General features: G+C 43.6%; 1 protein-coding gene across 1 annotated transcript in view; it reads right to left on the bottom strand.

The window, feature by feature from the left end:
* LOC137260961 (hemicentin-2-like) overlaps positions 1–17851 on the bottom strand; it is a 67436-nt gene that overhangs the window by 4335 nt on the left and 45250 nt on the right. The window contains exon 15 of the mRNA XM_067798575.1: positions 2608–2949. Coding sequence (XP_067654676.1) covers positions 2608–2949 — 342 coding nt within the window. The remainder of the gene's footprint in view (positions 1–2607; positions 2950–17851) is intronic.

Consider the following 17851-nt stretch of genomic DNA (forward strand, 5'->3'; position numbering starts at 1 on the left):
TGGTTCTATCGTTTATGGTGGGGCCACTAAGGCCACTTTAAAGCTACTGGACCCTGTCCACCACCAGGGTCTCAGACTCTGCATGGGGGCGTTTCGCACATCTCCGGTAGAATCTCTGTATGTGGAAGCTGATGAGCTTCCACTGTCTCTAAGACGCATTAAACTATCTTTGCAGTATATAACCAAATTAAAATCAAACCCTTCTAATCCTGCTTTTAACTGTGTTTTTAACCCAAAGTATTCTCACCGTTATGATAAAAAACCTAATGCTGTTCCACCCCTCGGCATCAGAATTAGAGAGCACATATCTGCTGCTGACATTGATCTAAATCTTATTGCCGAATCCCGTCTTATATCTACATCACCATGGTGTATCGTTGAACCAGAGATTGATGTATCACTTTCCAAGTTTAAAAAATCAGAAACAAATGAATTGGTCTATCAGCAGGAATTTACTATCCTACAAGATAAGTATACTTCCTACTACCCTATTTTTACAGATGGATCCAAGGATGGTGGTAAGGTTGCTTCTGCTGCCGTCTTTGGATCTGAAGCATTGTCTTTTCGGCTTCCAGACAATGCTTCTATATTTACAGCTGAGGCAAATGCTTTGTTAACAGCTCTACAGTATATGAAACACAGCAATCTGCGTAAATTTGTTGTCTTCTCAGATTCATTGTCCTGCCTTCAAGCACTTAAGAATCGCTCTCCTTCTCATCCACTCATTATTAATATTCTGGAATCATACCAGTCGTTATGCATGAACTCGTACATCATCGTCTTTTGCTGGCTGCCCAGCCACATGGGCATTAGAGGCAATTCCAAGGCTGATGCAGAGGCCAAGGGAGCCTTGGACAAGGAAATCTCTCCTTTTAGTATCTCGTATAGAGATTTTAGGCCCTGTATCCGTTCATATGTACGCCAACTCTTTCAGGCGCTGTGAGATACACAGATCAATAATAAATTATTTCAAATTAAGCCAGCCATTGGATATACTCATCTAAATTGCGTTACTCGATTTGATGAAGTTATCCTTAGACGTTGCCGTATAGGCCATTCTCGGTACACGCACGAGTTCCTTTTGAAGGGTGAAGACGCCCCTTTCTGTATTCCTTGCCAGGAGCAAATAACAGTCAAGCATATACTACTTGACTGTGTGGATTTTGCTCCTGCAAGAAATACTTTTTATTCGTCTAATAGTTTAAAAGATCTTTTTAACAATGTGAGTTATCACCTAATTTTAGGTTACCTGAAAGAAATAAATCTGTTAAATAAGTTATAATTTGTCTTTTGACATACAGCATGCTTTTACTCCTATCATTTCATTGGTGTTCCAGGTAATCAAAACGCTATTTCTTATCTGTAGTTGTTAGTATTTTACAACAGTTGTGATATTGACTAACGTTTTACTGCCCTTTGTTGGTAGATTAGTGTTTTGCTTTTTAATATTATGATACTGACTTACATTTTGCGGCCTTTCATTGGCAGATTATTGTATTGCCTTTTAATATTATGGTACTGAGTAACTTTTTACTGCCCTTTGTTGGCAGAATATTGTCTGGATTCTCAATGTTCACGTCGCTATATGGCTGAAAGATTGCCGCCTGCGACGTTAAACCACACATCAATCAATCAATATAATAGTCGCAGTGCTGTAGCCTTTGTTAGGTTCTTCCTCCTTTTTTCAATACATCATACACTTTAACTCATGTCACTTGCTCGTGTCATGCACAGTCAAGCTCCCCAGATCGGTCTTTGAAACACATTCACCTCTAACAACAATACACATGAGGATAAACCGGACAAATGGACAAAATACATGTGGCACGAGGGTGAAAGTAGTGCATTCTTTACAAACTTTAGGTTACACTTTCACACTGGTAACTCTTTTTCCGAAAGCAGGTGATCACACAAAAACATACATGATGGTACATTTGCTTTAACAAATGAGAACACAACCGGTGTGGTGGGATTAGGAATTCAAAATATAAAGCATGAGAAATATGCGGCACTCTGACCTCAAAGAGATCACAATGAAGAAAGACAGTTACGACCACTCTTCAAATATATTTTCGAATCAAAAACACATTCACAAGCTCTAACCCTAAATTATTTTGGGAAACATTTTCAACTAATATCACAATTGCTACGGTTGATAAATTGGTATAAGAAGGTATAAGAAATATCCTTCGAAATATCAAACTATTACACAGACAAGTCTAAAATACTGCGAGTGAGTAGTTGGTTGCATGGCTGTTAACACTTAATAACATTCCATATATATGGCGACGATCTGTAAATAATCGAGTCTGGACCAGACAGTCCGGTGATCAGTATCATGAGCATACATACACGTATTTGGGATACGATAACATGTGTCAACCAAGTCAGAGAGCTACCCGATCCCGATAGTCGTCTCGTACGACAAGCAATGGGTAATGAAGTCCAATTCCCGCCCTGATCTTCACATGTATACTTCCATCCTTAACTCCACAAAAGCACACGCATGCACACGCACGTACACACACACGTCTTTATATATGGTTAATTACGTTTTAGTTTAGGCTCATTCATTTACTTATCTACCATTCTGTTAACTCCACTCACGTGCTACAACGAGGACCTGTCTACATCCAGTAACTTCCTGTCCATTGCTTCCCTGATAGTAGTAAGTACCAGCGTCATTGTAGATGGTGAACCTCAGCTGTCCGGTCTGTGATGGGGAGTCCTCCCCGGTGTATCTGATCCTGGTCCCGTAGCCGGTGTGACTGTTGTTGAGTCCCTCTAGTCGGTGTGAGCTAGGGATGACTACTAACAGTTTCTTAGATATCGAGCCATTCATAAACACGGAGTATACTGAGCTGACATTCTCAGGGTTCATGGTCATGGTAACATCTTCACCAACACGTGTAACTGTGTATGGGTATCCAGTTGTCATGGAGGCTACAGCTGCACTCAAAACAAATATTACTCATGACAACAAGGCTAACAGTTGACATAAATATTCAAAATCATTATTGAAGCCCGATCAATATATTACAAGTTGATAGGTACATACCACATATGCAGGTACGCAAACGAATTGTGAACGAGAAATTTAGGCGTCAAAATATCTAGTTTCTCAAAAAACATTTTCTTAGACAAAACTGGTCACTTATATAATGTCATGTAAAGCTCATTTAAGGGGTTTCTTTACAGCTGACAGGTACATACCACACACATGTAAGTCCCAAAAGAGAATGTGAGCCACAGACATGGCTACTAGCGTGGTAAATTCATACTGATACATCACGCACCTTAACAATTGTTTTCAAGAGATGAAATATTTAGTTTCGATGGATAATATTTCCCTACAAAAAATGGGTAACTTCCCGTTGAATTTAAACACATGCCTACGAGGTCTTAGCCTTTAATAGTCAGTAACTAGTTGTTTACATTCATATGGACAGACAAGTGACGTTGATAACAGACTACTCAGAAACCTACCTTTGGTTGGTAATGTTGCAGCTATATCGCAGAGGTTTATATATAATCGAGTCTGTACCAGAGAATCTAGTGATCAACAGCATGAGCATCAACCTGCTCAATCGGAATACCATGGTATTTTTCAACCAGGTCAGCGAGTCACCCGATTCCGTTAGTCAGACAGATTGTTTTATTCATTATGCGGACATGTTTGTCTATAATACAGTTTACAAATACAGTTTACAAGTTTGAAGATATTGTGAGGGAATAATGCTGTCATATGGAATATTCGACTGGAATAGTTAGTTGGCTATTATCAACATTTTGTAGCAGTGAAAACTGTCGTATGTCGTATGTGCTGGTTTTTCTGACAAATGTGAAAAATGAGGTTTTCAGTTTGAGTTTCAGGCCGACCATTACAGTGTGGACGGTACAATTCTGTTATTGGTAATGAGCCGTGAGAATGAACCGTGAGACTTTCATCACCTCAAAGAAATTAGGCAAGCAACACTTCAGTAAACTCTGCTTTTCTCGGCTGCCTTTATTGTATTTTCTCAAACCGGCCTGGATTGTCTCAACAAAGTCCCAAGTGCTGAAACTGCCACATGTTAAGACGTTAATCGTAAGGTTGACCCGAGGGAGAAAAAAGTTCACTGACTGTAATGAGAAATTACAGGGATTCCACAGGAGGACAGAAGATGACTAAAGGGGGCGTCTAGAGGTCCGACGACGAAAGTACAGTTTTAGTTGTTCTGTGGCCACAAATGCCGTTACATATCCCTAACCAATATCTATTGTCTATCTAATTAGCACATGAGTTCAATCCACGTGTAAACCTATTATTTAGTTTCATCCAGAGATGACAGAACTGTTTTATTATGGTTTGCCGAAAGGGATACGCATTTTAACTGGGATAAGACTGAAGTGGTTGTTGTAAAAAGTGGTGGTTACAATATGAAATGTTATGCAAAGGATTCATTTTATGTCAGTTTTACAAACGATTTTTTACTTGATTTGTACTGCAGTAATAACGATTCCTACTGGAAATTACTTCGGTTCTGGATTAAAGATTCAGGATCCGTCATTTGTATTCCGCCTTTGAAACAAAATGATGCAGATGAAAATCCAACTTTATTCACTGATATGCAGAAAGCAGAGAAACTTAATCAGTATTTTCAGTCTATATCTAGTATTAACGAAGTAAACACTGATTTGCCATTTTCTGACAAACGCACTGATTCTACTTTAGATTGTGTAACTGTTTATGTAAATGAAGTGTCTGATATAATCCAATGTTTACATCTTGAAAAAGCTTCTGGCCCGGACAGAATCAGTCATAAGTTTCTTAAAAGTGTAGCACATTCAATAAGTATTCCACTATGCATGTTATTCAATCAATCATTAAAGACTCGTATATAAATCAAGTATGAGGAAAGAAGCACATGTAAATCCCTTATTAAAAAGGGCGACCGCTCAATTGTCTCTAACTATCGACCTATGTCCTTGATCAGTTGTGTGGGCAAGGTGTTTGAGACAGTGATGTTCAAACATCTGTACAACTATTTTCATGTAAATCAATTATTATTATATAAGTACCAATCAGGATTTCAGTCTAGTCATTCAACTGGCCATCAATTATTTGAAATTTATGACCAAATATGTGAGGCCTTAGATGATAAAAAACACTATTGTATGGTGTTTTGTGATGTCTCTAAAGCTTTTGATCGTGTGTGGCCTAAAGGTTTATTGTTGAAATTAGAAAAGTACGGAATTCATGGTTCATTGTTAAATTGGCTAGCTGATTACATGAGTAATCGTTCACAAAGCGTCTTTGTAAATGGAGCCCTATCCAAGCCGAGGTATTTACAAGCTGGTGTCCCACAAGCTGATGACTTAGACTGCTTGACACGATTATTTGCTGATGATTCGTCGCTAGGCTTATCTTCTCATGATCATCTATTCATTGAAAGAGAACTGAATTCAAACTTGGAATATCTTCTACGTATCTGGTGAAAATTGGGCTTGGGCAAAGCGGTGGCTTATAACATATAATCCTGATAAAACTGAGGCAACTATTTTCACCTTACATAGGAATATTTAGGCATTCAATCTCTACTTCAACGGGGTTCGGGTCTAAACCGTTGAAAATCATAAACATTTGGGATTAACGTTTACAAAAGATTGTAAATGATATCTTCTCTGCGTAAACTTAATTTTTTATTACCGCGCTGTGTATTGAATAGAATTTATGTAATGTTCATAAGACCCCATTTCGAATATGCGTGTGAGGTATGGGATGGGTGTTCTCAATACCAACCAAATAGATTAGAACAACTGCAATTAGAAGCAGCAAGAATTGTAACAGGTTTACCCAAATATACACATCATGAACATATGTATTATGAAACTGGTTGGGAATCTTTAGCAGAGCGTAGGAGAAAACGAAAACGTTGTCTTTTTTACAAAATACAGCATAATATGGCACCATCGTACCTTAATGATCTTGTTCCTAGGAAGGTAGCGTCTAAAAGTAACTATAATCTTCGTAACTCTGACGATGTCTCGCTTCCCTTCTCCCGTTTGAAGTTTTCTTATAATTCGTATTTTCCATCCAAAATTAGAATGTGGAATGAATTTCCAGTTGAAGTTAGAAAAGCGTGTCACTGAATTCTTTTAAATCAAATGTTGTTGTAACACAAAACACAGCTCCCAAATACTTTGATTTTGGACCGAGAATCACTAATATCACCCTTACAAAACTACGTTACATGTGTAGTCAACTGAATTTCGATCTATTCCGTGCTGGCATAATAGATAACCCCAAATTTTCTTGTAGATATATATGTGAAAATTCTTATCATTACCTATTTGGCTGTCAACTATATACTCAACAGAGATCTACCATGATGTTACCAATGTTACTATAAACTCTGAGTTACTGCTACGTGGCAATGCAGATCTGACTTATCATGCAAATTAAAACATATTTAAACTTGTTCAAACATATATTTGTCAATCAAAAAACTTTTCTTAATTATTGCAATTGCCCCAGTAGTATAGGGAATGACAGTTCTAAAACACTTTCAAGAAATGTCTCTACAAAGCCTTATTTACTAAATAAGGCTTTGGTTGGGCCCTTAGCTCTTGCTACTATTACCCCTACTACAAAAAAGTTGGCGGTAATTACTATGCCTACTTTGTGTTGGTAGGAGGTAACACTGTGCCGTACGGTACGATCAATAATTCTTCTCTTACAAACCTCCTACCCGGCCCACCCCTCAAGTAGTACAAGTTAGGTTCGTCGGCTTTCATATCCACTTTATCTATGTTGTAAGTTTTGACTGACCATATAGGATCGGTGGCTCGCTTACGGCTATCGCCCTCGTGTTCCCCCGGCTGGTATAGGTACCTCACTTTGGCGGCCTATGTCATATTTATATCGATGAAACAGTTTAATGTGAACCGCCTACGATCACTTTGGTATTCGTAATAAAGGCTTGCTGGGCTTTTTGTATCCCCTGTTCTATGTACTTTTTTTTCTCGTCCTCGCTGATAGCAGACTTACGAGACTTGGACCGAATATCTTGTTTCATTCCGTTATATTTTTTGAGTTCAGATAGGATTGAACGAAACTCCTCTTCTGAGATCTTACTGTCAGAGAGTGCCGTGGAAATTCGCTCACTCACTGTGTTCAGCTTTGCTTCGGCCAGAACCCTGATCTCGTCGTGTTTCAATGCCTTACGATTAAGTCTGCGTGATACTAACTTAAGCGCCAACCCTACCAACCCTGTCACCCCAGCCGTTATTTCAATACCTAGCACTATAGGTGCAGCCACGATGGTAGCCAACAACCCAACGCCTGCCGCCCCTAGTCCCATGCTGGTTGCCATAAGGGTAGTGTCAGCCCCGTCCACGATATTGAAAGCTCTATTGTACTTTTTACATAGTGCTTTCCGCGTGTCACGGTCTTGTTCTAGTTGCCGTTTCACATCACATAACTGCCTCAAGCGGAACCCATCTACGGTTTCCAGCGTCTTCGCTACTTCCTCTACGACTGGGTACAGACCCATCCTATAATATATATTTTGAAAGATATTTTAATTGGGGTTCAGTTAATATTCTATCAATTAATTTGAAGTCTATAAGGTCTAGATTACTAGTCAGGGTAATAGGTGAGAGGCTAATAGAATTTCCTGTTGTAATAAAAACCCCACTGAGGTTTATTAAGCGGTTTATAGGACCCCCGTGGGTATCCTGTTGTATAACAATACGACAATATTTGTTTTTGTGTTCGTCAAACCAGTGTATTGACACCCCGGGTAAAATTTGGTGTACTCTTGAGATGTTTTCATGTTGTAAAAACGTAAATAAGACTTCTATGATGAGTGTGAAAGGGGTGTATATATCAGGCCTTAAGTTAGTAGGATAATTGCTAAATGTTAATTTATTTTTTACTTCACTCCTTAACCTATTTTTTTCGGTATTACTAGTTCCTATGGATACACTATCCGGAATGAAATCCCCGGCCCAGATGCCGTTGTTCCTAATCTTAGCGACAGTCCCATGTTCGGTTAATGTGATATAAGGTGAGGTGAGTGTTAAGTTGAGCAGCCATTTAGGCTCTTTTAAATCTGATAACGACATCCGTCTGTACACGTTGTCTTTGAATTGCAGGATGTATAATTCCTCTTCCTCACCAGGCTGATCGAATCCCTCCGTATCTCCTAAGTCGTTAAGCGTAGTGTTGGGATGATGACTGGTCATTATTATACTATTACGATATAATTTCCAACTGGTTTTTTGATAATAATTCAGGGGTTAACTTCATCCCCATGAAGTGTATGTTGTCAGGTAGGAAGATCTTGGTTAGTGATATCTTGTTTTCCACGATCACGTTGACCCCCTCCATACTGGTGTCGGCTCCAACACCCACCCGCACGTAAACGTTGCAAACTTGATACTGGTGTCGTTTCACCCACCCGAGTTTGATTCCCTTCACAATCTCGACATCATTCCCCGATGGTTCCCCTAGGTAGACTTTGATGATCAGTGTTGAGTTTGCCGGTAGACTCTCTAGTATCTTGACCACGCCTTCGAATTCAGACACCAACTGCAATGTCACGTTTTGTATGGCCGGTTTACTCGATAGCATGTGGGCTGCTATAGTGTTGACTGGGCTGACGACTACGCTACGTCTCTGAGTTGGGACGTAAGCCACGAGCAGGGTTCCATTGTTCACGACTTTGTTTAGGTGGTTGTCTTTGTTATCCGTGAACACGTAAGGGGAGACGAGTCTAATATTGAGAAACCAGTCGTTATCGGGTAACAACACCCACTTGTCATCTTCGGTGAAGACGAGCATATAGGGCTTGTTTCGGACGACGGTAGTGCTCTCAACATCGTCTAAGTCGAACAGTTTACCACCGAACGATGGGTATATTACCCAATTATTATTACCGGTGTTGACAAGGGCGTACTTAGTGTTGACTGTTGCTCTTGTGGTATCTATCATATCACTTAGGGTTCCACCGGAGGGGATTTCAACGCGTTTGTAAATGTTGTTTTTCAGTTGCAAGGCGTACGATTTACCATCTACTCCGGGAGCGTCGAAACCGCGCGTGTCTCCGAGGTCGGAGATCCCGATATTGACGCATTTTTTCACTCCGGGCCCTTGTGCGCTGGTCATTTTACATGAAGCGTTAAGCTGAGGTATCCTATATTTACAGGATTATGATTTATATCTAACACCGATATTGTCAGCTCAGGTATGTTGCCCTGGGTTAATCTCTTATACTGCCGTGGTGAAAACGACTCGGTTCTACCGTCGTTGAATTTCTCAGTTTTCACCGGCACTGCTCTCAGTATAGTGGAAGGGTGACCTCCTTGAATGTTGTACGTTGTGCTCACCTGATCGAGATGAATGTACAGCTCTCGGTACGGTACTAGATCGGGTAACTTCGTGCCTGTGACGGTTGTTGTTGGTTTTATCTCGTCAGGAGACATACCGAGTATCCTCGCTAATGGTCGGCCGAGCCTCAAGGAGGTTCTTCCGTTGTTGATTAACACCACTGGGCCGTTTGAGTCGTTCATCTTGAGTTCGGCTCCAAGGGGTTTGAAGACCTCGTCGTTTAGAGAGCACACGCTGTAGTAGCCGTCAGTTATCTGGCTGCGAGTTCCACTGACGAACAGCTTATTGTTGCTGATATTAATGTTAGTCCATTGCGGTAGGTAGGTGATATCGCAGAGTGCGACTTCGAGTTGACCTGACGTGTTATCGATCGCGTGCGTCAGCTGAACGGCTTCACCGCTCGTTATTCCTGGAAGTGTTATGTACATGTTAGAGTATATATGCTCATTATATAATAGTTTTAAAATGTATTCCCCTGGTGTGTTTTACCCTAAACTGGACGTAGATTTCTCCCCCATGAAGATCGTGGTTGCTCCTGAGTTGTATTTCAATGCCCAGCTTTTAGATGTGTTCGATAAGTATAAGCTTTCGGTGACTAACATCAAGGCAGTCCACGCTTGGTTCAACAACCCTATGCAGTTCTGGCAGAATCAATTCAACTTTGCCGTGTGGTGCGCTACAACGGGGTGTGGTGTGACATTGGCCGACACTCGGCGTGGACCGCTGAGTCAGTCTGTGTTCAAGTTCCACGTGTACTACCAGGTCAGACGTATCCTTAAAGAGATCAGCGCCCCCCTCCCACAGGATAAAGCGTGGGACGCAACAAACAACCCGTACGATAGACGGGCCTACGAACGTATTTGCAATGAATTCGAAATAAACCCGAAGACGGATTGGCGTTTGCCGGGGCCGAACCACGGGTTGGGTATTCCTTATGATGGCGCGCGATCAGTGAAAGAAGTCAGTGATGATTTACTGAAACGAGATATACTACGCCAGGACTTTGCTTTGTCGAGTAATGAATGGAGGGATGATCGTATGAACTTTAAAGGTGGTGTTGCTTTCACAGTCCAGAAAGTGGAGCAGTCAACCGCAGACGGGTGGAAAATGTTCATGCTGGACACGTCGAAAGGATTCACTCGTGCCGGGGTAGTCAGGTTGAACGACTCGATTCGAACGTACGTGTGGGCGCTGTTGGGTGCGCAGTCTATGACGCGTTCCAACATCCTCGGTAAGGGAACTGCTTACGACGCTCAGAAACAGTTCGTTTCCAACGTTGAGGATGCTATCAATTCTCCAGTTGATCTCCCGAGGGCCATCGACCGTTACCAAAACGTGTTAGAATACGCCAGATCGAAAGTCAATTACGTGTTCGGCGTGGGGTTGTACATGGCTCCGAGTGATATGCAACTGAGAATAAAAAAAGTGGTGGGTTATAACAACAAAATAGTCATAGCCACGGCGGACCAAAAATTGGGTATCAACCCCGATATTAACACCCCCTATATCCCACACATCCCACCACGTGAAACGGGTATAGTTGCGCCGCCCCCGGAGCCTAAAGTTCAACCAACACCACACCCCCATATTCAGACCTCCTATCAGCAGCATATTGATAATAAAACAGCCCTAGTGGTTGGTGGGGTAACTTTGGGACTTATTTGGTTAAAGATTTCTTAGCCGCTACGTACACCAGACCCGCCACGGCGACGATGGCTGCCCACATGTTTTGACTGAGCCACATGGCAGTTTTAGCCAGAGCGCCCAACAACCACGAGACGATGCTACCCAGGATGCCGGGAAGGGCTTCGGCGGCTTTACCAGCCAGTTTAGCTAGGCCTTCCCCGAGTTTTTTTATCCAGTCTTTAACACCACCGCCTGTGGGAGTGGGAGTTCCCCCGCCGGCAGGTGTGGGGGTTCCTCCCACCAGTGACACCACCAGGGTTGATATGATGAAACCCAATGCAGTCAGAATGCTGGCGATGGTGATCCCTTGCTCCCGGAATAATATCCGAATCCTGTTGGCTAAAGTTGTATCCTCATTCAGTATTCTATCGATTGTTTCCCGAATACGACTGATCTGGGATCGAAGCTGTTCATGATTCGAGGAAGCGGATTCCAATCGTGTACGTCTCTCGTCTTCTAAATCGCGTAGTCGTTCATTGATACGACGCTTCATATCATCGTTTTCAGTTTCGTTGAGTTTGGTTTTTTCCCTAGCGATGTGCTCGTCGATTTCGTTCAGTTTCCCCATGTTGTTCACGAGTTCTCCACGCACGCGTTTCACGGCTTCGTCTAAGCCGCGCAGTTCCCTTACCGGAAAGTCAAACCCCGGTAACGGTTTGTCCCAGTAGGTGCTCAACAGTTTTTCTATGCTGTCCGAGGCTTCTGTAGCACGCTGTGGTGTCATTTCATCTCTAGTGGTGAGGTGGGATCTGGTAGCTTGCAGATCTTCTTTAACGGCCTTAGGTATTGCACCACCGTAATCATTCATGTTTAGATTTTTACGGATAAATTCGACACCATGGCGGCTGGCTAGAGTTGACAAGGCCAGTGGTTTTTTATTGCTGTTGTTAAAGAGGTCAACCCCTGGGTCAGACTTAAGGCGTAGAACACCCTTTGTATCAATAAAAAAATTCTTATGGTATCGACCCTGTGGTTCAACGTAGTTTTTGTCTCTTCTTAAACTTTCGTAATAATCATTTACCGTTGTTTCCAAGAGTTCTTGGTTCAATGGTGAACTAGTAAATGAGGTCTCCTGCTCATCGAATGCCTGGGCACTAGCGCCCGGCATCTCCGTCATATCTATGTCTTCATCCATTAGTATTAAAAATATATTTCTTTTATATAACAATGTACGGCAGAAAATTAGATCCTTTCAGAAGATTGAGAGAGCCATTAGGAGCCAGAGCCGTGCGCCAGTCGGTGACCATCACCAACAATCCCAGCAAGATAGACCAGAATCAAACTCTGCTGGTTAGATTTCCAAACCTTGGTGAGAATGACCTCATTGTACCAGGCACTGTTCGACTGGCGTTTAATATCACGTTGACCTCCGACAACGACAAACGCGAGCTAGTGCGGAACGTGGGTCGAGCTATCATCAAGAAAACGACCGTCAAGATCAGCGGTAACGAGGTGCTGAGCATCGACGACAGCGACGTGTTTCACTGCTACAAAGATCTCTGGAAAAGCGAGAGAGAACGAGTCAATGATGTGTACCAGGGCATCAGTAAATCAACCCGGGCGCGCATAGGGTATGTCTTCACGCAAGACCAGCAAGACAAGCTATCGGACGGTGAAAAGGCCATCGCTCGAGCATACGGGAATCGATTCTGCGTGCCGCTCGACTTCGAGTTGCTCACGGGGCACGCGCCGTTTTACCAGGCCGCGCTGGGTGATAGGCTCGAATACGAGCTCACGTTTAACGACTATAGCAAAGTAGTGCGTACGCCGAACGGTGATGAGGCCAGTTATGCCATAGACAACATCTCTCTGGAGTTCGACATGGTCACTAGCCCGGAGCTGGCCAGGCAGGTTCGAAGCCAGTACTCTGGGAAGATGGCTATCCTGTACGATCGCGTACTGAGGCATAGATCAGTCGTGCGAGATAAGAGCGACACTGTGTGGAATATCAACCTGAACGTGCCGGCGCGATCGATGAAAGGTATCCTGGTCGTCCCCGTGGAGGATTACGATCCATTCCGGAGGGACAGCGAGAAGTTTTTCAACCCCGAGATTGAAAAGGTGGAAGTTACCATCGAGGGCGTGCCCAACCAGCTGTTCAGTCATGGTATGAGACCACACCAGCAATGGGATGAGATAAAAAAGCTACCAGTGGGGGATTATATAACAAAGGACCTGGACCTAGGCTCCGTGCAGATCGGTGAATACCTGACCACCAAGTACGCCCTATGGTTGGACATGCGATCCACGGATGATGATAAACTGCACGGTAGCGGGCGCCGTATAGATAACGGCAGCGAAGGGATAACCATCCAGATTACTAAGAAGGCTCAAACCGCTGGTAAGTTGAAATTATATCTGTACGTTATTATGGACGCGCAACTTAATATAGACAATGGGAGATTCGTGCAAGCCATCTACTAGTGGGGGAGACCCCCAGGGGTACCCACAACTACCCACTGACCCACACTGCGCCATAGTGTGCGGGCAGACTGGCTGTGGGAAGACCGTTTTCGTGTTGGATATGTTGGAGGGTTACTACAAGGATGTGTTCGATAACATCGTTATCATGTGCCCTACTCTGAGCATGAATAAAACGTACGCGCGACCTTGGGTGATGACGGACCCGGACGTACACAAAATCGACCCTGGAACACGCCTGCAGGACTGGTTGAAAGCTCTTCACGAGAAATTTAAAGGGGAACCGACGCTGTTCATACTGGACGACTGCAGCGCTAATCGCGAGATAACAAAAAAGAGAGACATGCTATCGTACCTGGCCTTCTCCGGCCGGCATGCAAATCACAGCGTCTGGGTGCTAACGCAGAAGTTCAACTCGGTGTTGAAAGACCTCAGGGAGCAGACGCGATGGGTGGCCTTATTTCACTGCAAGGACAGGGATTCGTTCGAGGAGTGTTTGAGAGAGAACGATGTGATGAGCAAATTAGAACGGGAACGGGTGAAGAAACAGCTCGCTGAAACTAAACACGCTAAGCTCGTGCTCAAGACCGACCAACCAGTAGCATATAGAGTGTGCTAAAGCTAAGCAAAGCTAAGCAAAGCTAAGCAAAGCTAAGCTAAAGCTAAGCATATAGCTATGATATTTGAAGTATTTGTCGTGTGCAACTTAACCTTCATTTCTCTGTGTTTTGTCTGCATCAGGTATTATATAGTTAAAACTAAATCTTACTTGTTATATTATAAGATGGAGTGTGAGGAACTGCTCGAACAATTGTTGGTACCTGAGGGTGTGGGGGATTCCCCCAAGCGAGAGAAACTGGTGGCGTTGGCTGTTGGCGGCAAAGCCAAACATTACTTTGGAGACTACACTCCGGATAAAATTAACAAAATGTCAGCCGAAGAAATCGATAAGCTGTACGCTAGATACGAGTCCCGGCTCGGAGCAGAAATGACAAAGACAATAGGATCGGCTATGACCCAGATATACACCGGTATTGTATCACACTTCCTTCCCATTCCACCAGAGCGCCGACTTTACCTGTGGGAGGACCTCGAGAAAGACCCTTTTATCGAACACGCCGTGAGCTCTATCAGCTGCGGGCTGTACCACAAATATGGTATGTTGTTGGCTCCAGTGACGGCGGCGATTATCACGGCAAAACATTGTCAATTTGAGAGAAAGAATAATAATAATAGTATAGATGGATGCTGCACAGGAAACCCCAATGGGGGAACTGAGGGAAACCCCTCCCGAGGTGACGGTGGAGACCCCACCCCCAACAGTGAGTCCCGAGGTGATACCCCCCACAGTAACCAGGCAGAAGAATCCTAAGAGAGTAGCTGCCGGTAAAAAACGGTGGTGTAACCAACATAAAGTGACCAACCCCCGACTGTTGTTGGCTGTAGGTGTAACTGCTGCCGTGGTTATAACATGGTTATACGTGGGGGTACCCTCCCACAGTGAGGGAAACCCTGGGGGTGTGGGGGTACCCCCCACGCCGCCGGCAGGCCCCACTGTCGACCCGCATATCATGTTATAATTGTAATATTTTATATCATATACATAATGTCTGAGGGGAAAACGTTCGTCAACGACGCATACCACGCCACAGTGGTCGCCAGTCTAGCCGTAGGGTACGCTCGGTTGACTAAAATGGTGCTTAAACAACCAACTATCAAGCTAGATTTCAACCTGCAGGATATGGGTATGCTCATAATGAACCTTGGTATGGCGATGGCCACAAAAGACATCCTAGTAAAACAAGGAATAATACCTGATAATATAATGAAATAAATATAGGGATGGCCACGATAGCTATGATGGTCGGTGGGGCGTTAGTGAATGCCCTGGCATTTTCCGGGAGTAATTTCCTCTTCTCGAAACTACGAGATGATCACGCGGCTGAAATACAGGAAGAAAGGAAGCGACACGATCTCACTACTGAGAAATTACAAAGGGCACAGGCTGAGTACGTTAAAAAACGCCTCCAGAGGATCGATTTTATTAATGAACAACTCCAGCGTGAAAACCATGCCGTTCAAACATTCAACGATGTCGATGAAGCAATGAAAGAATACTATCTACTAACTGGTAAACAATTGGAACCGCTCAATAAACCCACACTCGCTCAGTACTACACACCATCCAAGGGACAAATGAATCGTGAACTGGGCTTCATAGTGTTGGGTATAGCAGCTACTGCGTTGGTTGCGAAGCAATTAAATTAAAATACCTATATAAGTAAACATGAGACCCGCTCCATACCGATGCGAATACATACTTATGGGGAAGACCGAGGCCTGTGGTAGGAAATGCAGGAATCAGGGGTTCTGTTGTTTCCATATGGGAAGTCCTAACTACACGTGTTCTGTGTGTGGTATCGGGGTTAAAGGGCACTACTGTCTATGTAAAGCTCACGGAGCGAACGTAGTCAGACATCAACTCATCTACGAGAATAAAAAAGGCTACATAAAAGAACGTAGGCGACTGCTCAAGATAGCCACTTAAGGGTTACCTCCCCTTACTGTGAACCAATTAGACATTGGTTCTCTTAGGTGTAAACACGATGTCTACTGTAAGCGAGCTCAAGCGGGTCGCAAAACAGAGAGGTGTGATCGGGTATTCTAGAATGCGGAAGTCAGCATTGTTGAGATTACTAGGTTTAGAAGCCCCTCCTACAGTAAAACAATTAAAAGCTCAAGCAAAACAGCTTGGATACACGGGTTATTCAAACCTGGGGAGAGCCGGGTTAACCGCATTGTTATCACATGCCCCCGTAGCAAAACCTCCCACTGTAAAACAACTGAAAGCCGAGGCACAGGATTTGGGTTTAGGCGGGTATTCCCGTATGAGAAAACCACAGCTTATAGAATTATTACGACAGAATAGAGCTATTGACCTACAGTTCGTGCGCACTGAGCGCGCTGTAGGCAACTATTTGAGAGGTTGGCGCATGCACGTTGATAGAAACATAGACATTACAGATATCAAGCCTCTGATAGCTGATAAGGTCAACCAGGAACTAAATAACCTAGGAAGTATCAAGTTTCAGATCACAGTGAAAATGTCGCTCGATAAGCAGGTTGGGAGTACCACTGAGTATGTTCAGCCTTACTTCCGAGGTCAACAAGAGGTCGCCACACATACAGAGACCATTGATACATCAATCGATACCAGTTTTCAGCAGATACGAGAATACCTAGAACGCTACACACACTTGGGGTCCGGGTGGGTTGTAGATAAAATCGATAATATCTATCTAGACATAGCTAACTACGTGCCGTTCAGAGGCGGGTCATACCTAGCCTTGCCTCCCTACTATAGGAACAAACATGCTATAGTAAACGTTAAGAATAGAGGAAACGATTGCCTGAGGTTAGCTATCAGGTCAGCCTTATTTCCAGCTGACACTAATCCGAACAGGCCTTCTAATTATCCCCAAGACGATGGGCTCAACTGGGATGGTATAGATGAACCCACCCCCATATCCCAGATCACTAAAGTAGAAAAACAGAATAATCTGGCTATAAATGTCTTTGGGCACGAAGGTAACACAACAATAGTACACAGGGTCAGCCTGGTGAAGGATCGCCAAGTTATCAATATATTCATGATCCAACGAGGTGAAAAGTATCACTACACGTGGATAAAACATCTCAGCCGGTTGTTGCACGACCAGTCGAAACACGATGGGGAAAAACACTTTTGTGTACGATGCCTACACGGTTTCAGTCGAGCTGATTTATTAGAATCCCACCGGGAGGATTGCCAAGGTGTGGGGCAGACGACCATACGAGTCGACATGCCTAAGGAAGGTGACAATATCCTAAAATTCAGTAACCACAAGAATCAAATGTCTGTGCCTTATATTATATACGCCGACTTCGAAGCCTTAGTGGCTGCCGCCGGCGAGGCTCCCAGTGGTAGCTTCACCCACAAAACACAAGAGCATAAAGCCTGTTCGTTTGGATACATTGTCGTCCGTTGTGACGGGGAAACGAAAGCTCCGGTAGTGTATAGGGGGCCTGACGCGGCTGAAAGGTTTCTAAAGTGTTTGCAGGAGGAAGAAAAAATTATTAGGAATGCATTGTATAAAATCGCTCCCATGCGTCTGACCCGAGTCGACAGGCTAGCCCACGCTAGTAGCACTAACTGTCACGTGTGTGAATCACCACTTAACGGTGATTCGGTAAGAGATCACTGTCACATAACTGGTAAGTATAGAGGCGCCGCTCACAACGCGTGCAACCTCAAGCTTAAAATCAACCCTAAGACAATAAACATCCCCGTTGTCTTTCACAACTTGAGAGGGTACGACTCACACTTGATCA

The sequence above is a fragment of the Haliotis asinina genome, chromosome 1 (genome assembly GCF_037392515.1).
Source record: "Haliotis asinina isolate JCU_RB_2024 chromosome 1, JCU_Hal_asi_v2, whole genome shotgun sequence".
NCBI classification, from domain to species: domain Eukaryota; kingdom Metazoa; phylum Mollusca; class Gastropoda; order Lepetellida; family Haliotidae; genus Haliotis; species Haliotis asinina.